Source organism: Delphinapterus leucas, chromosome 1 (assembly GCF_059928025.1).
Source record: "Delphinapterus leucas isolate spDelLeu-1000000601 "Yukka" chromosome 1, BTC_Dleu_Yukka2, whole genome shotgun sequence".
Lineage (NCBI taxonomy): Eukaryota > Metazoa > Chordata > Mammalia > Artiodactyla > Monodontidae > Delphinapterus > Delphinapterus leucas.
Window position 1 is genome coordinate 125,781,688 of NC_143129.1, and position 21,813 is coordinate 125,803,500.

General features: G+C 38.1%; 1 protein-coding gene across 1 annotated transcript in view; it reads left to right on the top strand.

Annotated features, from left to right (window-relative positions):
• Positions 1-21,813, top strand: part of ERICH3 (glutamate rich 3) — a 117,539-nt gene that overhangs the window by 23,555 nt on the left and 72,171 nt on the right. Inside the window, 4 exon segments of the mRNA XM_030759959.2 lie at positions 10,613-10,706; positions 13,161-13,286; positions 16,970-17,041; positions 18,656-18,784. Of these exon segments, the coding sequence (XP_030615819.2) occupies positions 10,613-10,706; positions 13,161-13,286; positions 16,970-17,041; positions 18,656-18,784 (421 nt within the window).

Sequence of the window (21,813 nt, forward strand, 5' to 3'; positions counted from 1 at the left end):
TCTATAAAGTGGCAGGCAGCAGAGTTTCATGGTTTAATTTTAGTTGGCAAAGAGTTTTCTTATAAGGGCTTGGAAAATAATTGACCCTTATGTCAATTGCTCTTCTGTATTGGTCGTTCTTCAAGTTTCCTCAAAAGGTTTTTTTCCTGTCTCCCTGGGAACTTTTCCTTCTAATGCAATTTTGTAGCACACTGCAAAGGCACTTATTTGACAAAACCAAAACAACAAAACTAACATTGTCAGCAATGTGTGCTCATCCACACTGAGCATTCTGCATTAAAAAAAAAGTCCAAATATATAAAGCATGCTTTTGGGTCTGTTTTGTTATAGATTATTTTCAGTTATTATCCTGAAGCAGAAGAAATGTGATTCTCACACAGGGATTTTTTTTAAAAAGGTTATAGGTCAAGGAATTGGGCCAATACATTTTGCTTTTATTAACTGATTAATCATTCATTCAACCAGTTTTGGCTGAGTGTTTACCGTGGGCATGGCTCCATTCTACAACTTGTAGAGAAGCATACAGGAAAGAATCTTATATGAATCTAAAGGGAGTGATTAAACATGGGTGAAAGAAATTCTGGTGGAAGGTAGCAAGACAAGGACCCTAGGAAAGGGATAGGGACAATTTTATGGGAACTCCTGTGACATTCTGCGTTTTCTTTTTGAGGACTTTGATCTGAGTTTACTGATGAATCATGCCTACTTCCAGAACCTCAGTTTCCTGAATATAAAATGAGGGAGTTGACTAGACCTTTTCACATATGAATTTCTATAATCCAATGATGTAATAGCTCCAGGTAAATCTATTTCCAGGCCAGGAAACATAGATCATCCACTTCAGGAAGCAGTCACAGCATTTTACTTCATGGTGATAATAATTGTAAAGAGAAGAAGATTGAATTCTCCAGGGTCAGGCATCTTTTAAGGGGTAGAGTTAGAATTTGACCTCAAGCCTTCTGGCTCTAAATCTCATCCTTTTCTTTTACTTTGGGCAGGAAGTATTAGAGATTTATTTGCCTTAAATAATTACAGGAAAATCATTGCACCTCTTAAGAGTTGAGGTGTCTGGTCACATATTTCTTAAATTTTCTCACTCTTAAATAACAGACATGCAGTTTTTAATGATAAAAAGCTTTTTCTGGTTATTAGTGTTGCTTTCAGATATTTTATTTGAGGAAGTTGTTTCAATTTAGATTTTCTTAACTTCTTTGCTAAGACACTTACTGAGATTCAAAATCTTCAACTTGGGTGGCTTGAGTTTCTTTGTAGAGCGGGAATTCGGTGGATTCTTGCAAATCTTTTCTGATGGACAGTAAGAGAGGTGTTTGGGTTGGTGGATGGAGCTCCATTCCTCATGAACTGTAACATGAAAGCAATCAAGCCACAGTATCCTGTGATTTGTTTAACTTGCTTTCCCAGTACAAGCACTTAATATGTGAGCTGCAGAAACATTTTATCTGCCTGGAAGCCTGCCTTAGCAGTGGAAATTTGATATAGACCCTCCTTGGGCACTATCAAACTCTACAAATTGCAGATTTCGTAACCTCTGAAATGCAAAGCACCTCTTCATTAGGCTTCTCATCCTTAGTAATAAAACTGTGCTCATTCACCTAAGTCTCACTTGATTCTGTTAAGCATAAAATAGTGTAAATCAGTTTTTCCAGATTGGTAGGTGAGTTGAACCTTTCCATTTGTGGCAATGTAAAGAGATATCTTGCATAACATTTCTTAAAATGCTGCTGAAAAATGTCAGTGTATTTGTGGGAGTCCTTATGTTTTTTTTTTTATTAGGGATAGGAAACAGTTGAATAAGAATATGAGCCCCTTTGGTCAAATACTACATACAAAAGATGAATTTCTGGATTAAAAGGATGTAAAGCATACATGTTGGCTCATATAATGAATCATTTTATTTATCCCATGTGATATATCTTGCCACTTATTTTTAAATTTAGTCATTGGTGTGCTGGTGAACTGGCTTTTCAGAAAGAAAAAAGAGCCCTGATTTGTAGTGTTTTCCGATTTCTGTGGTGTAAATACTCCCAAGCTGGCCAATTTCAAACTGACAATGGCTTGCAAAATTCCTGAACATTTTAACAATTGTCTTATGAGAGCCAGTATAGGCAAGCTCCAAAACACCACTGTGAGTGCTTTTTAAGTATACTTTTATATGCTTTCTAATTGTTTTATGCATAAAATCCTTTTCTCTAACCTCATTTTGAGGCTTTTGATTGTGGGGACCCTTCCATATTCTTCTATATCCCTTCTTTTTTCTCTTTCCCAGGTGTGTCTAAATATGTGTAGTAGTAAACAAGCGTGGAAATCTATTTCATTAATACCAAATGATTTTTTTTCACGTTTCACATTACTAAAATCGTTTGCAGGTTACAGTCAATGGTATGTCATAGTATAATTGGTAAAACTTTCTTCTTTCTTAGTGTTCTATATAATAATTATTTGAATTTAATGAAATATGTTAAGTGCTGAATAGATGGTGTTTGACATGAATATAATTATGTCCTATGGGATAATCTGTCTTTTCACAAATTAGATTCACCTAAAGCAAGTTGCTTCTCTATTATTATCCTTATGAGAAAAAAAATGTAAATTGTTTGAAATGCTCCTTGGTGTACCTCTTGTTCTTTTGTCTTAGTGCTTACATGTGGCATATCAAAATTAGATCAGCAAAGTAGGTCCCAGCTTGTTTTGTGCATCCTGGTGTGGCTCCAAGAACTGCCTTCTTCCACCTGGGAAGTGTACTTTTTGAAAGTGGGGATCATTGGCATGATAAATCACTGGACAATATACATCATAGCCCAAACACCATCACATTCAGTGTCCAGTGTTTCTGCTTCCTGACATTTGGATATAGAAAGACCTTGTGGTAGGCAGGATAATGGCCTCTAAATGATGTCCATGTCTTAATCCTCAGGACATGTGAATATGTTACTTTACATGGCAAGGGAGGGATTAAGGTTGCAGATGGAATTAAGGTTGCTTAGCAGCTGATCTTAAAAGAAGAAGATTATTCTGGATTAATCTGGGTGGACCCAATGTAAGTAAGCACAAATGTCCCTAAATGGGAAAGAGGGAGGTAGAGGAACCAGAATCAGAGAGATGGCATCATGAGAAATTCTTGACTGGCTTTGGCAATGGAAGGGGGCCAGGAGCCAAGGAATGTAGGCAGGGAATGTGGGCAGCCTCTAGAATGTGGAAAAGGAAAGAAAAAGAATCCTCTCTCAGAGCCTCCAGAAGGAATGCAGCCTTGCCGACACCTTAATTTTAACCTAGTGAGACCTGTATGAGACTTCTGACATCCAGAACTATAATAAATTTGTGTTGTTTCCAAGCTACTAGCGTGTGATAGTTTTGTACAGAGCAATAATAAACGAATACAAATTTCATTAATTCAGATGGGCTAAGTCACAAGAATTTGAGCTAAATAAAACTGGTTGTGTTAAAAACATTCTTTATGTTCTCTCTGAACAAGTGTACCAGGTAATTTGTAGTATAAAGTAGATTGCAGAAATATATATAAGAGAGTAAGATGATTTAAAGATTTCAGTACATTGTTTTTATGCTAATGATATGGCTAATTATAAATGACAGGTATGTATTTGCTAATTTTCATCTGAAGAATTTTTATTTAAAGTTTTCTTATCTCTGTACTAGAAATTGGTGGAATTATATCTCTGTGAATATTTAATGATTCACAATTTTCCATTATTATACTTAGCATCCTGGTCCCCGCCTTAGCAAGCCCTTATAAGTGTGTTTCACTGTGATTTGGTGTATGTTATCAGGAACAAGATTTAGGTTACATAATCTTTGGCAAGTGACTTAACCTAAGTCTTGTTTTCCTCATCTACAAAATGGAGACAGTTATGCCTTCTGTTATGGTCTCATGTTTGTATACTCCTCAAATTCATATGTTGAATTCACAATCCCCAATATGATGCTATTTGGAAATGGGGCTTTGGGTAAATAGGTCATGAGGATGGAGCCCTTGTGATGGGATTAGTGCCCTTATAAGAGGAGGCATCAGAGAGCTTGCCTCTCTCTTTCTCTCTGCCATGTGAACAAATGAGAAGATGTGGCCATCTGTACACCAGGAAGAGGGCCTTCAACAAGAATCTGACCATGCTGTCCCCCTGATCTCGGACTTCCAGCTTCCAGAACTGTGAGAAATGAACGTCTGTTGTTTAAGCCACCCAGTCTATTTCTGTTACAAAGCCTGAATAGACTAAGATAGAAATTGGTACCAAGAAGTGGGGTGCTGCCATAACAAATACCTAGAAGTGTGGAAGCAGCTTTGGAACTGGTAATAGGTAGAGGCTGGAAAAGTTGTGAGATGCAAAACCTTTTATCTCCAGCTTTATTGAGATATAATTGACATATAACATTGTGTAAGTTTAAGGTGTACAATGTAATGATTTGATACACATATATATTGCAAAATGATTTTCACAGTAAGTTTAGTTAATGCTACCACAGCCTCAAATAATTACCATTTCTTTTTGTGGTGAGATCATTTAAGATCTACGTTCTTAGCAGCATTCAAGTGTGCAATACAGTGTTGTTAACTGAAATCACCATGCTGTACATTAGATTCCCAGAACTTATTCATCTTATAATCAGAAGTTTGTACCCTTTGATCAACATCTCCCTATTTCTCCCACCCTTGAGCCCCTGGCAGCCACCATTCTGTTGTGTTTATATGTTTGGATCTTTTAGATTCCACATATAAGTGAGATCATACAGTGTTTGTCTTTCACAATCTGACTTATTTTACTTAGCAGAATGCCTTCAAGTTCTGTTCATGTCACAAATGGCAGGATTTCTTTATTTTTTATGGCTGAATAATATTCAAGTGTATATGTGTGTGTGTGTATGTGTGTGTATCACATTTTCTTTATCCATTTATCTGTTGATGGATACTTATGTTGTTTCCGTGTCTTGATTATTGTGAATAATGCTGCAATGAACATGGGGGTGCAAATACCTTTCTGAGATAGTAATTTTATTTCCTATATATATGTACTCAGAAGTGGGTTGCTGGATCATATGGGAGTTCCATTTTTAATTTTTTGAGAAACCTCCATACTGTTTTCCATAGTGGCTACACCAATTTAAATTCCCACCAATGGTGCCTAAGGATTTCCTTCACTCCACATCCTTGGCAAAACATGTTATCTCTTGTCTTTTTGATAATAATCATCCTAACAGGTGTGAGGTAATATTTCATTGTGGTTTCGATTTACATCTTCCTGATGGCTAATGATGATGAACACCTTTTCATGCACCTGTTGACCATTTGTATGCTTTCTTTGGAAAAATATCTATTCAGATCTACCCATTTTCTAATCTGATTATTTGGGTTTTTGCTATTGAGTTGTATGAATTCTTTATATATTTTGGATATTAACAACTTATCAGATATATGGTTTGAAAATATTTTCTCCTGAAGGGACTTTTAAGGTGATTCTGAAAAGGGAGCTGGAAAGGAAGCATCCATCTTCTTACACAGCACATCATGTACAGAATATTGGTAGAAATATGGATGGTAAAGGCCATTCTGATGGAGTCTCAGGCAGAAATGAGGAATATGTTATTGGAAACTGGAGGAAAGGTGATCCTTGTTGTAAAGTGGCAAAGAACTTGGCTGAATTGTGTGAGTGTTCAAGCGTCTTGTGGAAGGCAGAACAATCGAGGCATAGACAGGGAGGTTAAGTCACATGCTCCCGGTTATGGAGCCAGTAATGGTGGAGCCAGGATTGGACTGGAGCTGGAGTCTTGACCACTACATCCCTCTCCCTCCACAGAAGTAGACAGTGTGGGGCCCAGCATGCTGGGAGAGAAGGTTGGGGTTCAAGAAATTCTTCTATCAGTATGGTCCAGGAAACCTTACCCTCAGCATGTTTTTCTTGGACTCACTCATGTTGAGCAATAATCTTGTTTTGGAGCTTTTCCATCTTAGGAAGATGGAAGAGCTGTGACTGTTAGATATTACTCACATTCCAGAGGCCTGAAAACAAACGAATGAGACTATGTATGTGGAAGAGCTTTGTAATCTGCAGAATGGGATAGAGATACTATACTCCTTCCCCAGCTGAAGGCGCGGTGTCTGACATGGGGACACTCAGTAACTATTTGTGAAAGAATTAACCTGTGACACAGGAAGAAATCAAGTACACACACACACACACACACACACATACACACTGTATGTGCATGCATGCCTCCCCACTGAATTGGAAGTACTGTCAATGTAGTGTCTGTGCCATCTCTGGATCCCTGGTGCTGTACAGAATGCCTTGAGAATAGTACACAATAAATGTTTTCTGATTAATATGATAGTGCCTTTCCTGTTAGTCTGGGTTTCTATGGAATACTCTTTCTCTCTTTGGGGGCAAATGGAGGGCTCGATAGGAATTGACCTTATTAGTTCAGAGCCCCAATTATGTCGTCTACATGGTGGGCGGCAGGGGCTCAGGGGTCAAGCGTTGAAAGGCTATAGCTGGGAAGGCGGCTCTCCCAGTGACTCAGCAGCTGCTCCTTAATACTCAGGCACTGCAGGGACTGGGAGGTGTGGATTGAAGTGGGGGAAATGGTAACCATCATAGAGATAAGGTTGCTTTGTTTCCTGGGGGACAGTGTTTTCCAGCGCGTTGAACCGGAAAGGAGGTCTTTCTCTACCCAGTGAACAGGGGTTGGTAAATAGCCTTGTCCATCATATAAAGAAGCCAGCGAGTCGGGCTGGTCTGGCCAGTTAGTTATGGGCCTTTGTGTGAACAGCATGGCTTTTGAGTGATGTGGTCACAGTGGCCGGGTGGTCGCTGTGACCAATGTGGTTGTTGATATTGTGGATTGGAACAGGAGAGGATCACAGGACTGAGGCAGCATGACCACGAAGTCCAGCTTTGGCAACAGATGCAGGCAGTAACTTACAAGGGGAGTAGAATACTCAAGGTGCAACACAACCCAAAGCCCAGGTGAGGCGACCTCATCTGGCCCAGGGTTGTGCTGAGTGCGAGGAAGAAATGTGCATGGTGAGGAGAAACAGTAGCAGTGAGTGGAGAGGAAAGGCAGAAAGATGAGAAGAGCTCTACTAAATCAAAGTGGCTAGGTCAGTAAAGCTCTTGTAATTGAGTACATGCAAAGGGAGGCTGCAAACCCATACCAAGCACCCTTGAAGAGGAGCAGAGTGGGAAGGTTGTGACAGATCATGGTTGTGACTGAGCCACAGGATTATTACTCTCTCCCTGTGCAGGAAGCTTGATGGTCAGAATGAGGTTGACATTTATATGTAGACTGTGGAAATGTTTGCATTAGCTGCTGTCTCAGTTTGTTCAGGCTGCTATACAGAATGCCATAAACTGGGTGGCTTAAACCACAGAAATTTATTTCGTACAGGTCCGGAGGCTGGTAAGTTCAAGATCAAGGCACCAGCAGATTCAGTGTCTGGTGAGAACTCGCTTCCTGGTTCACAGATGGCCATTTTCTTCCTGTGTCCTCACATGGTGGAAGGGACATGGGAGCTTTCTGGAGTCTCTTTTATAGGGTGCTGATCCCATTCATGAGGGCTCTAGCCTCATGACCTAGTCACCTCCTGAAGGCCCCATCTCCTAATACCATCACATGGGGGGATAGGGTTTCAACCTATGAATTTTGGGGGGAAACATATATTCAGTCCATAATAACCATTTTACTAAACCTGTATATAATTTAGTACAGTTTCTTGTTAGCAAACAATTCATTTATCTAAAGTTTCAGTTAAAAAAATTAAGGCATTTTCTGAAAAAGAAATGGCTGAGCCTGGGGAGACCCAGCTGGTTATTATTCATAGTCATGGAAAAAGATGCTTTAAAAATGGTCCCCCAACCAGGGACCTTCATTCTTTCCTAAACAGGAAGAGGTGAGAAAATCATTGTGTGCAAAGATTTCAACTCTCCTGGATCTATTCCACTTGTCAGTAAGACTGGAGGGGCATCACACACACAGACTCATTCAATAGGAGCCTGAGAGAGCAGAATTAGAATGAGGTAGTGCCAAAGCTGGCTAAGCTTTGTTATTAAGACCTAAATATTAGAAGTGTTTCAAAGTCTGAATTAAAAGAATGGGATATTTTACAGTCAACAGGGAAGTGGAGGTCCATGTTATCTTAACATTTTGACCCTACTACATTTAATCAGGGTTTTAGCACTCATAGCTATTCCGAAACTATTGATTTTTTAAAATGTGAGCCTGAAAAACAGACAAAAGACTATATATGATATCAGTCTAATGATTTATCTTAAGAATCTGTGAACTGTGGAATCATGATTGTTAGGACTGAGAGACACCTGCTCACCTTTCTGAAACGAGTTGCTGAAAAGGTATTCTGAGATTCAGAAAGGGTAAGGGATACAACGTTGACCTTTTGGAGACAGGAAACCTTTGATGAACTATAGGACACCAAGATGGTTCATTTAAAAGATGGTTTCAAAGCATTATCCGGGGCTGGTTTTGTATGTGCATTACTGAAGCTCTCAGGTTGTCTTTTTACGTAAACCCAGTGAAATAATGGTTTCTGCAGCTGTTCATGGGTCTGCAACTCTCATGTGGCACCTTGGCTTCTGGGCTTTGTAACTGCTTTTCAGTCTCTTTTGTGGACAAAATTAAACTTTCCTTACCATTTGACAGCATGGAACTTTCCTGAGACGGGCATTAAGGAGAAAAGACAGGAAAAGGTCACCAATACCATCTCCATGTAATTAAGGCAGTGCAAATAGCTAAATAAAATTGTTGCTAATGATATTTACTCGATTCTATGAGTCCCTGTTCTTGTTTCAGAATAAGTTAGGGATCAGCTGCTCATGAAATGTACAGATTATAAATCTTTGTGGCGGGTAATAGGGTGTGCATTTGTTTTAGGACAACTTTATGTTAGGACCATGTTTAGGCTTGCGTGTTTTCTTTCTGTCCCTCTGTCTCTTTGTTTCTCTCTACAGACACACACTCACATTTATATGTGTATGTGTGTGTATATATATATTTATATATATACACACACACACATATGGATGCACATGCATGCATACATGTATACATACATGTATATGTATATGTGTGCCTGCTTTCGTAAGATAATAATTAATGAGGGATAGTTTAAAACTTAGAAAAAGTAGTTTCAAACTTTGTTTTATAGACTTATATTGACCATGTAACCAAGGAGCCAATTTGTTCTCTTTTAAATGAAAGACCGTAAAAATCAGCAGTAATCTATGAACATTTTTTTTTGGTTCTGGATGCGGAATTAATGAAACTGTCTGTATATATATGTGGAAGTTAACACTTCTAAACGCTGAGCTGAAGCTTAGTTTGAAATTTATACCAGTAAGAATGAGTCCCAAACAAAATTGTATCTTCATGTGTTGAACACATCGTTATTCAGGTACATAAGAAATAAGTAAGGATGCGGAGAATAATGCGCCATCCTGACCTTCAAATCTAGCAGAGGTATTGGAGGAGGTCATTGAAAGGATGTGACCGCCTCAAGCCGGACCTGGGCAATCAGAGGCTCCTTACCCTCTCCCCTGTCCTTGGAATGCATATGTTCTGCCCGCCATTCCCACAGTGGGGACCATTTTCAAGGGTGCAGACTTAAGAGAGCAATATGTTGTGGAGGTCATCGAGACCTTGTACACGATTGAACCCAGTTAAGGCCTCTATATAAACTTTTAAGATTCTGATGGGCAGGTGTGGAGAGCAACTCATCTTGCAGCTGCCCAAGACAAGCCTCTTAAGGAAGTTCCTTTGCTTATTAATCCTGCCACTTACCAATCTGGAGTGGCTGCCTTTTTTTTTCACTCTTCCCTTGCCCTCTGTGTGTGTGTGCCAGTTTGCAAACCAACAGGAGTAGACTAAGAAATAAGCAGTAACATATCGTGGATGTGTAATGGAACTCAAGGTCTTAGAGGAATAGAGGGGAGGGTAACACAGCACACCCAGTTTGTATCAGGGGATGTTTCTTGGGAGAAGAGATGCTTGTGCATCACAGGTGTTCTCCATTAGCTAATATCTGCTGAGGGAAAGGACTTCCCAGTAGTGGGACTGTACATCGTGTCCTGAAGACAGGACAGAATATGTTTAGGGAGTGCAAGGAAGTTTGAGTGACTAGAATTTAGGGTGTGTAACCAGAGGCTGAAGGGTCCTCTGAGGAAGCCCCTACTTTTCCATCAGGCTTCCTTCACGAAGACTTTCTTGACAACTGGAGTTGGTGGCCTCCTTCTCTGCGTCCCCACGATTTTTTGCATGTTTCTATTATTGGATTTTTCGTAACCAACTTAATTGTTCATGTCTGATTTCCATACTTGTCTGTGGGATAAAACAGCATCAGGGCTGTCTCTCAGTCCTTATCATCAAACCTAGAAAACAGTAGGTGCTCAATACTTTTTTTTTTTTTTTTAAACATCTTTATTTCAATACTTGTTTTTTAAACACATACGTAAATGACTGGCTGGCTGGATGAATGAACGATTATGCACAGTTTGGGGATGAGAGTCAAGAATTGCCTTGGTTATCAAGCAACACCTCATAAAACCTTAATGGCTTCATTTTTCTGTTCCAGATTACTTGCAGCATATAATAGTCTTACGGATAAACACCTGGCTGGATATTTTAACAATACAAGGATAAGGCGGCATCTCTTGAGATCAGGGCTGGTAAGATTTGGTCTCATTCCTACCTGCCCTCTTGTTTCATTAAATCCAATAATTCCCTATCTTTTCTGGTTTCCTCTTTGAGCTTATCGGTGACATCTTTTCCCTTCCCTCATTTTAGAAAAATTACTTCCTTTCCAAAGCTCTGATTTATCTATTTGAGGCTGTGTTTCAAAAGATAGGAAGAGAGGTCATGATGGCTGCTAAGGCAACTTATAAATTATTGAGGAAAATCCCTATGAGTTTTCAAGAGCATATGTCATTTGTTTATTTACCCACTCATTTATTCAACCCATATTTATTGAACATATTGTATAAACCAGGAACTGTTAGGGAGTAAGGATAGAAAAGACTTTACTGTCTTCAGAAAAAAAATATTGTTTTTAATAATCACAGGATGTGGTGTGGAAGACATGAACAGTTCAAAATTTTCCTTTAAATTTTTAAAAACTCTTTCATTTCATGTGATGGTTTATTGATACATTAGTGTCTTTCGTTAGCTTCAAAACCATCATTTCCAGAAAATTTCCAGTTCTCTAAATGTCTATAATGTAAAACCTTTAAAAAACACTGTAGTTTTCCATTCAAAGTAAGGGGTGTGGTTATAGAAAGTGTGACTAACAATTTTAGCTGTTTACTTTCTTAAAACACTGTGGGTTTCCTTAACTATTGTTGCCATGGTGTTGAAAGGATATGCATTGCATTTCTAATTGTTGTTTATGTGCTTGGCACTCTGTCTGGGTAGTTCTCAGAGAGCCTGCTTTTTGTCTCCTGGGGCTTTGTTATCAGATACACCTGGCTGAAACCTGGCTCTGCCATTTACAAGACAGAATGTTCAGGAAAACACTTAACTTTCTCAGCTCCAACTTCTTCAGTTGAAGGACGATAATAAAGATAATGATACCCCACTCTCAAGATTGTTGTAGCAATTAGAGATGTGTAATAAATGGTTGTTGTAATTGTTGTGGGTAGCATTAACACTACTTCTTCAGATAAAAGTCTGTGAGCTTCATATATAAATGGGAAGGACTTTGTATTTACTTATCAACGTCATTAACAAGCACTTATTGAACACTGATTATGTGCATGGCAACTCAAACAGGAAGGACGCAGCCCTTTCTCTAGAGCAGTTCAGATACAGTCTCTGAATCAGGATTGTTCAGCATCGCCTGGGAACTTGTTAGAACATGCAAATTCTAGAGCCCCAGCCCAGATCTGTTGAGTCAGAAACTGTGGGGTGGGGTCCATCAGTCTTTTTCCACTTGTCTTCCAGGTGATTCTTCAGATGCTGGCTCAAGTTTAAGAACTTCTGCCCTATAGGAGCTTCCAGTCTAGTTGGGGAGATTAGATACTCCCAGAGGAGAAATATCAATGACAAGTTACTTGCTAAGGGAGGGGCAGTGCAGGAAGTTCTCAACAGTTTTTCCTGGTTGGATAGTCATGACATGATATCCCATGGACAACACATTTCAAAGACTATAACTGAGTTATTCGTAATTCCAAGCACACTTTCTATAACCACACTGCTTTCTTCCTTTAGAAAATGCATTCATAAAAAAGATGATCAATAATCAATCTCTCGTAGCACAACTCTAGCTGATCTCGATACTCCAATAGGTTGCAACAACAGTACTAAAAAACTAGTTATCAAAATTAAGAAATATGTGGACTTGAATTAGGTATGGAAAGAAGAGCAGGGTTTAAATAAGTGAAAAGGAAGATGAACATTCCAGGAAGGATAACATCCTCAGTTTAGGTAAGATGTAGAAAAATAGAACAAATATGCCCATAGGAAGGAATAAAAGAAAAACAAGTAAATAAAATTCAGAAACTATCACTCCTGGGACTTGCAGTGATGTCACTTGAAACCAATCTGAAATACTTTATATCTGCAGTACTGTATAATCTGAATCACAGCAAATTAAATTACATTCTGGGCTAGAGAGTGAAAGAAGAAAAGCAGTGTGAAAACAAAGTAATGAAACCAATTATTTTAAAAACAAATTGATGAGATCCTCTGTAGCTTACATGTTTTGCCCTTCAAAGTATTTCCTGTGAGATCATCAGTCCTGTGATCACTGCTCCTATTCACTGTTTCAGGGTAGCACCCCACGCCTTCTTCCCCAACGTGTTCAAAAAAAGAAATGAAAAGAACACCTGGGTTCCATTAAGGGAAAATTGTTACTCTAATGAAAACCTTGTTTTAAACGTCAAGTGCACCACCTGTATGTGTTTTCACAATGATGGGCATATGAGACTGCCTTTCTCTTTTCTTTTCCTTATGAAACATTCATTAAAAGTGAAAATTTATCAGCCATAGCACTACACCTCATTAGCCTTAAAAGACGCTGCTTCCTTCTCTGTCTGATCAACTGACGGTCCATCTCTCTCTCTTAGGGAACTAACAATACATTTTCTGCTTTGTATTTCTATATATGTTTTATTTATTCATGACAGATCACAAGAAATGGGAGGATACTTTCTGAAAAGGAATACAAGCTAAATATCATGAAGAGGGATCACCAAAAATATATCCGGGAGTGCTTAGCCCAGGCTATTTTCCATAAGGTTCTTGATATGGAGGTACAAGTATTAACTATTTTCTTTACAACTGATATTTATTAATATGATAATTAATAATACTTTCTGTACCCAGAAGCAGGGGAATTCTTCCTATATTTCATTAAAAAGGAATGGAACAAGGTGACCTGAGAAATACTCTATATCTCTCTAGGTAGTGAGGAGACAAGACACTGAAGTAAGCATTTCTTCATTTCAGTTAGGGAAAAATATGGACATCATTGTATATTTTGTGATATTTAATTTAACAAATGTAGAGTTTTAATCCGTAATGGCTACTTTAAAACATACCAGCCCTCACCATCTGTACCTCAATTTCCATTTGCTAAAAAAAAAAGTGACATCTGTTTAAATATCAGTAATTCCACTGCCATGAATTATTTCGGATTTGTTATTCTTTGAGGGCTCCGAAGCTCAGCCGTATGCTAAATTTCAAGGAGCAGGCATTGAAACATCTGCTGTCCCTCCTACTTTAGGCCACATTGGTCAGCACAGATTCACAACCCAAGTATCAACAACTTTTTTTTCAGCCTGACATGGCATTTTTAGAAGGATATCTAGCTAACTTGATAAATTATTTTAGCCTCGCTCCATGGAACTTGTAGTTTCAAGCATCAATACCGTTTTAATGTCTGTGAAAAAGCATGTCACTTCTCGGCTTGACCAAGTAGCTGTAAATCAGAAAACTTGGCTCATAAAACCATTGACCTGTGGGTGCACTAAACATTTATGACCAACTGTAGAATCATCAGTAAACCAATACTAAGTGTAGTGCCACTCAAAATATTTATTATTATGCTACTATTAAATTGAGCAAGTGTTGTGCTCTCTTCGGACGTATATGATTTGTTCATTTAGGAATTCATTTTGTGATTTATGTCATGTGCATGAATTACATAGAATCATTGTTTATGGCTCCCAAATTCACTTCTTTATAAAAGTATTAGTTGGAATCCTACAACTAATGTTGAAAAAATAGTACAGCGTAAAATTAATTATACATAATTTCAAACTTAATCAGTAGGCACCAAGTTCTGTCTTAGCCTTGATTCTTGAACTTTCGTTTTCCAAAATTTCCTGTAATGGACACATCATAACTGTTACATGTGCTGTTATTAAAGAGTCTTTGTGTATTCTTAAAGTTTGGAATAAATAGCTTAGATAAATGTTAATGTGTAATATATAATTTTATATAATATATAATATATTAATATAATTTAAAAATAAAATATTTCTAAATTGTTACATTTGTCTCACATTTAGTTTATGCTGATGCTGTTTACTAATGTTGTTGTATTACTATTCACATATTCATTCATGCAATAAACATTAACTGCAAGCTTACCATGTACCAGTATGGGGCTATGTGATGTAGCTGTGAGATATGATTTTTTAAAAAATGCTGTAGAAAGTGATCAAATGCTAGAAGAGAGGAACAAATAGACTGAGCTCAGAAAAGAAGGGAATGATGACTTGCCTCTGTGAGAGTCAGAGGAAGCTGAACAGAGGTCCTGCTTTTTGAACTGAACCTGGAGGACTCAATGAAACTTGACATGAAAAGATAAGCAAGGCATTCCAGAGAGTGAAGACAGCAGGTGTGAAGTTACAGAGGTGTGAGGGGACATTGTGGATGGAAAGGAAAGCTCACTGAGGCCAGACTACACTGTGAGTTGGTTGAAAGACTGGCAGGAAGTGACACTCTCCAATAAGTTGGGGCCCTGTTTCTGGAGGTCTTCAATTCCCAGCTAGGTTTGCAGTGTAGGTGACAAAGTGAAGAAACATTTTTCAGCACGGAGTGAAATAAATGAGCAGAGCTGTTTTAGAAAGATGACGTTGCTAAAAATGTGGAAGATGGATTAATGAGCTGGAAAAGATTGGAGGTGGGAGGTCAGCTAGGAAGCTGTTGCCAGAGGGTGTGGGCTAACAGCAGTAGTGGACATACTGGGGCAATGCTGCTGCCCACAGGGATCTGGAACAGGGAGAGAGACCGATACTGCCTGGATGAGGAATGGGGAAGAAGACACCCAGGGCCACTCTGAGGTTTCTAGCTTCGTGGTGTGTGCGTTGCAGGAAATTGGGAAGAACAACATGGGGTAGATAAGAACCTTCAAACAGTGGGAAAACCTGATAGAGTGGTGTCCTGGAAGCCAGGGGGGTCTCAAGCTGCAGAATGGTTCGATAAGATGACTACTGGGAGGTTTTTATGAAAAAAAAAAAAAAAAGCCAAACGGGAAGTTAGTGTCAGATAGACCAAGATTCAAATTACAGTTCCACCACTGACTAGGTGTATGACCTGGGGCAAGTTCACGACCCTCTGCTTCAGTTTCTTCATTTGTAAAATGAGACTGCTTAGCAGTTGGAATTGTTCAAGAAGAGATGATGCACGCGAAGCACTTTCCTAGCACACAGATACGCACATAATGTGAGCTTGACCAATAAAATTGTGTTTCTGTGCAGTTCTGCATCCTACTTTTATCAGCATTACATGTATTTTCCATTTTTTAAACAAAATCTAAAGGCTGAATAATATCCTATTGTATATATGTACCACATCTTCTTTATCCATTCACCCGTCGGTGGACCTTTAGCTTGCTTCCATGTGTTGGCTATTGTGAAAACTGCTGCAATGAAAATGAGATTGTTGATTATTTCAATTCTTGAATATATACCCAGGAGTGCAACTGATGGATCATAGGGTAGTTCTAATTTTGATTTTTTTAGGAACCACCATGCCGTTTTCCACAGTGGATGCACCAATTTACATTCCCAACAACAATGTACAAGGTTTCCCTTTTCTCCACGTCCAACTTATATGAAGAATGTAAACTAGTCAAACTCATAGAGGTAGAGGGTGTAATGGTGGTTGCCAGGGCCTGGGGGAGAGGAAAATGAGGAGGTATTACTCAACGGGGATAAAGTTTCAGTTATGCAAGATGAATAAGCCCTAGAGATCTACTATAGAGATCTATTGCCTATAGTTAACAGTACTGTGTCGTACACTTAAAAATTTGCTAAGAGGATAGATCTTAAGTGTTCTTATCATAAACTAATAATAATAAAGAAGGTGGGAGGAAACCTTTAGATGTGATGGATATGTTTATGACATAGACTGTAGTTGAGAGTTTCACAGGTATATACTTATCTCCAAAGTCATCAAGTTATACACATTAAATATGTACAACTTTTTGTATGTCAATCATACCTCAGTAAAGTGCTTTAAAAAAAAACAAAACAAAAAAACCCCAAAATCTTTAGGAAGCTTATTTTAATAATTATATTCTATTCCATTATATGGATGCACCAAAAACTGAAACCCTTCTCTTTAAAGTTTATGTTGCCCCGAATTTTTGCTTTGAAGGAAAAAAAACACAACCTTTCAGACAACATATTTGTGCATAAAACATTTTTTTTATTATTATTCAGACTTCTCCTTAAGTTTAGAAATGAAACTTATGGGTTACAGAGTAGGAACACTTTTAACTGCCTAATATATGTTAGGAATTGGCTTTCCAAAGAGTTGTACCAATTTGTATTCCCACTTGCACACTTATGCAGGTGATTCTTCTCCATCTCAATGACAAGAGGGGTACATGAGAATACAGTTAGATAGTGGGATTATTTTCCTCTAAAAATTTCTTTGCTACAATTGATATGATTCTTTCCTCCACTCTTTCCTGTGTGCTTAGCGTTACCATCAGCTTGAAATTAAAAAGAAACTGGAGACATTAGCTAGGAAGGAGCGAATTCAGAGATTTAAGGTAAGGAGCTACATAACTCTTTTACTTCATAATATTATTTCATGATTTTGAAGGCCAATGGTACTATTATTGAAGTGGCTTGGGGGCACTTTATTTTGGGGTAACTCATAACTGAGGTCAAATGATCGTTCCACCAAGCTTAAATCTTGGCCACTATTATTACAGAAGATCATAACAAAATAGGAGCTGGTGTGCAAGAGAAACTGTATAAGGCACAAGTCGTTGTAAGAAAAACTTGAAACCGTTCTTCTCAAGTTTGAAATTTTGCTTTTGTATTTTCTTGATTGATTTGTGATAGAGGCCAAAAGATTTGTTTGTCATAAAAGGTAAAAATAGATGGTGATATTCCCAATGGGATGGAAAATGGGGCATTTTAAGAATTATCCAATGGTACATTTTCATGTGAACGTGACCCTTGAAAATATATGGTAGGAAAGATCTACTTTAGCAAACAAAAGCTTAAGATTTAGACATTTTGTGAAGGCATTTTAAAATTCGTTGTTTTTTACTTTGCATTTGATAGTTCATCTTTGCAGTCAACTTAGAAGATGTGTAAATTTAAATCAAGAGATGAGAGATTCAATTAGGCATGCTTGAAAGGTTTCAGTTCAGGTTGGCAGTTTTACTCAATTTCTTGAGCCATTCAAACCCACGTGTTGTCCTTCATTTTCAGGGTATTACAAACGTGGGGCTTAAGACACATTTCACAAACTGATGAATATTCGTAAAGCTTCTGTGGAATAACTCGCCATAGGAAACAGTAATTTTCCCTCTTGCCTGATAGACTCAAATCTATTTTATCTTAGTTAAGACATACTCTTATTACAAAAGTGTTGTTAAATAACAGACAATAAGTCAGTTTTTCAAAATCAGAAAAGTTGGTGTGTAGAGATTTGTGGTTAAATCAACTTTACCAATAGTGTCCTATATCGAGGACTGATAGATTCTATAATTTATCTGCTGAAATGTTGACCGAAAAAATAGTTACTGGAGAATATGGTTCCTGAAACAGTGTTCTATTCACTCTCGCCCAGATTGCCAGACATACTAACCAGACACATGGGCACATTTTAGCACTGGCAGAAATTCCTGATAGACACTTCATTTCCGCTGTACGATTTTCATCCATAACATTTTCACCTATAGCTACACTTGGCGAAAGACCTATATTTTAGGTCCCCCATATGTAATATATAACCCTTTGCTTATGGCATTATTTAATAATTTTTTAAGGCAGAAAAATAATACTTTCTGGTAGTCTCTACTGATCAGAGTAGTGAGGAACATTGTGCTTCTTGTAATGATCTGCTTAAAGCAGATTAATAAATATTATTGCTGAAACTAAGGATACACCACATCTGTAGCTGTTACTGTGAGCACAGCTATTTCTTTGGATAAAGCATACTCAATTTCCTGCCTTTCACTACCACACCCAGGTCCCCAGTACAGCTGTGGAAACATCTCCTGATTATCATGATGGTCCTCAGAGGGAGTACTTTTGAAAAGAATGAGAAAGAACTTCTCTAGTCACATAACACCTCTTATCTGGCAGGCACTAACGTAACCTAGATTACTAATTATGCATCGGTTTGTTAAATCACTTTCTTATTCTAGGGAGAGCACACAGGATGGACTATAGGAAATAACATGCCAATCCTGCCTCCCCGCCCCCCAGTTGGCCCCAAGACTAATCATGGCCATAGTGTTCTGGTTGATGAAGGACATTCCAGTCCGGTAACACTGGTGAGTCACGGTAATAACACTCTGACCTGCACCATGCCAACTAATTAATTCATGATTTTGTATTACTCTCAGAAAGAACGCTCTCTGGGTACATGGTTATATCATCTTGGGAATCCTACTGAGTGAAAACATAATCTTGTATCCATTCAACTCTGTCTTTACTGGTTGTCCCGCCTTCATTCAATATCACCCCTGTTAAATCCATTTTGTTACTGCTGGATTAGTTTTCTTAAAGTGTGGATTACTTATGTTACTTACATGCCCAAATACCTTCACTGGCCCTGTGTCACCTATAGAAAAGCCCAGACTCTTGCACCTGACATTTAAGACCCCAAGCCACATGACATCAGTTTGGCTATCCTAGTACTTTTTCCCCACGATTACCCTTTAGCACCCTACAATGCAGCACAATTGAACCATTGGTTGTTCCATGCATGTTCTATATTTTCTGACCTCTGGATTTTTCTCTTGCTGTTTCCTCTACTCTTACCTTATCTTAAAGCTTCTTTATGCATACAAATTCAATGGTACTGCACAACGTGTCGGGCCAGATACTTACATCTGAGCTTCTTTTATCAAAAGTATATGCACACAGTCTAAGATAAAAATAATTAAATGTACAGAAATTCTGTTTAAAGAAATCGCACACTGACATTTCATTCCACTTCGATTCATTTATAACCTAGGAGTGGTATTTACTTGAAGGAACATAAGGTAGCTTGAAACAATATAGATACAGGAAAAGACTTGCAAAATATTTGCTGGTGGTTGATGGTTTCAGCTTTAAATGAATTGATTTGATGACATTCTTTATTCTGGCTTTGTGTGGCCTAATGTATTTCCTTGTTAGCATGAACGTTTTTTTGGATTGCACAATATTTGTAGAGGAATTGCAACGCTTTCACAGATTATTGAAGTAGGTTCATCACATATAGTGTTAAGCTTTGACATTTTCAAAAGGTAAATATGTTTTGACATTTCTCGATGAACAGCTCAAGTTATGAAAAGCAACCATCTTCCCTTTGTTGTTATCATATTTCCAGGCTTCATTTAAATGTATATGTACACAAATAATTCTTTTATTGGGTGGCAAATTCACTAGACTCTCAAAAGCTTATCCTGGGTGAAACAAAAGAAACAAGGGCTATTTTCTATCTTCCTACCTGTTTCAGGGAGGAAAAACCCTTGAAAGTCTTTCTTTTCAATTTTCTAGCTGAACAGCCTCAATAAGTAGTTTATGATACATCCAGGAGATGTTAATGTGGCAGGAGTGAGAAAGTAATTTAAAAATTACAGGAACCACTGACACCAGCACTTTAGCAGCCTTTCTATCTGGTAAGCCAGGATTCTTCACTTGATCACCCCCTGCGGTGCTGCTGCCTCATCGGGGATACCTATTGTGATCTTGGAATTGCAGTTCCCATGTTACAGAAATTCAAGTCCTTCTTTTTTGTTTTCCTAACTTGGTTACATATCCTCCGAATTGGATTCCTGACCTCCAGGTGCCATTGGAATAAAGATAATAATCCTTTTGGGATATTGCCATCCATTTTTCTCTTTAAATTTTCTTGAGTGAATAAGGAGAGCATACGGTGAATAGTTAACTTCACTTGGTCACCAATTGCACCTAAACTTTCAAAATAGCATGTAGGCTTTTAGCTGCACCATGCCATTAAAACTGTGGAAGTCATTCAACTAATTTTGTACATGCTTGGAAAATTCACCCCCAGAGATCTTCTAAGAATTAGAAATGCTCAGCTAAGCTGAGTAATCACCAGGTAGTCAATTTCAATTCACATTCAGGTACAGTTTTGAAAATGTTAAGCTACAGTGCCATATATATTCCAAGAAAATATATTACGGACAGTTTAAAATATAGCAAATTTAAGGTGGCTCCTGATGTGAACTACAACAGTTTGTAGTTCACAGCTGTTAGTTGAACGGCGTAGATTTGTTTTTAGAGATACATGTAATCGGTTAAACATTTGACTGCCGCATTCATCTAACTGAATGCAAATGTGGGGAAGTAACATCTAGCGCACAGCAGCCAATAGATCATGTTCTAGTTTAGAGTAACCTGCTTTCCAAGTCCTACATTCAATGTTTTTGTGTTCAGTTGGATTTTTTGACAGGAGTGGGTTTTAAGGCATATTTGTTTTACAGAGATCAAATTAATTCTTTTGCATGATTTGATTCCTTTGTTCAGAAAACTTCTAGTCTGATTTCTCTTTGTGGGTTTTAAGACCTTTCACCTTTTGGCTCATAGAGGCTTATGTCTTTTTTCTTTAAACCAAACGCTGCTTTAGTCAGTCCACTTGGCTTCTTGTCTAGGTTTGTATGCAGAGACCAAAATAACGACTTTAACGTAAGGATGCGCTCCCCGCCTCAACACACACGCATGAGTCTCAGCTCCTGCACCATCTCTACTCTATGAGGCGTCAAAAGCTCAGACTCCTTTTCTGTCATTGATCTGACAAATTTAGTGTGTTGCCTTCATCCACGTATACCAAGATGGTATATACATCACTGTGTGGCTCTTTCAGCCAGAGAGAAGGGGATAAGGGGAAAGTGAAGACACATTTCTTCTTTCTAAGGGCATGATCTGGAAGTTTCATGTAGCACTTCTGCTCACATCTTACTGGCCCAAACTGAGGCATACATCTATATGGAGTTTCAAGAGACGTGGGAAATACAGTCTTTATTTGTGATAGGCATGTTCCCTAATAAATATTCTATTACATGAAGAAAGGAAAACAGATATTGGGGAATAGTCTCTTTGCTCTCCTTCCCATGTCTGGCTCACAACTGGCTCTTCTTACTTGGATGTTCAAATTTACCATTCCTCTTTTCTCCTTATCATTTTCTTCTTTTGCTCATTCATTTGGATAAAATGTAATTACTTTTGTGAAACTTTAATTTTTACTAGTCTCATTGGCTTATTCCAAATAACTTTTAGTTCTAAGTTCTATTAGTTTTCAGGTATTTTGTTGTTATTGTCTCTTTGGCAGTATTTGTGTGGTTCATTTGAC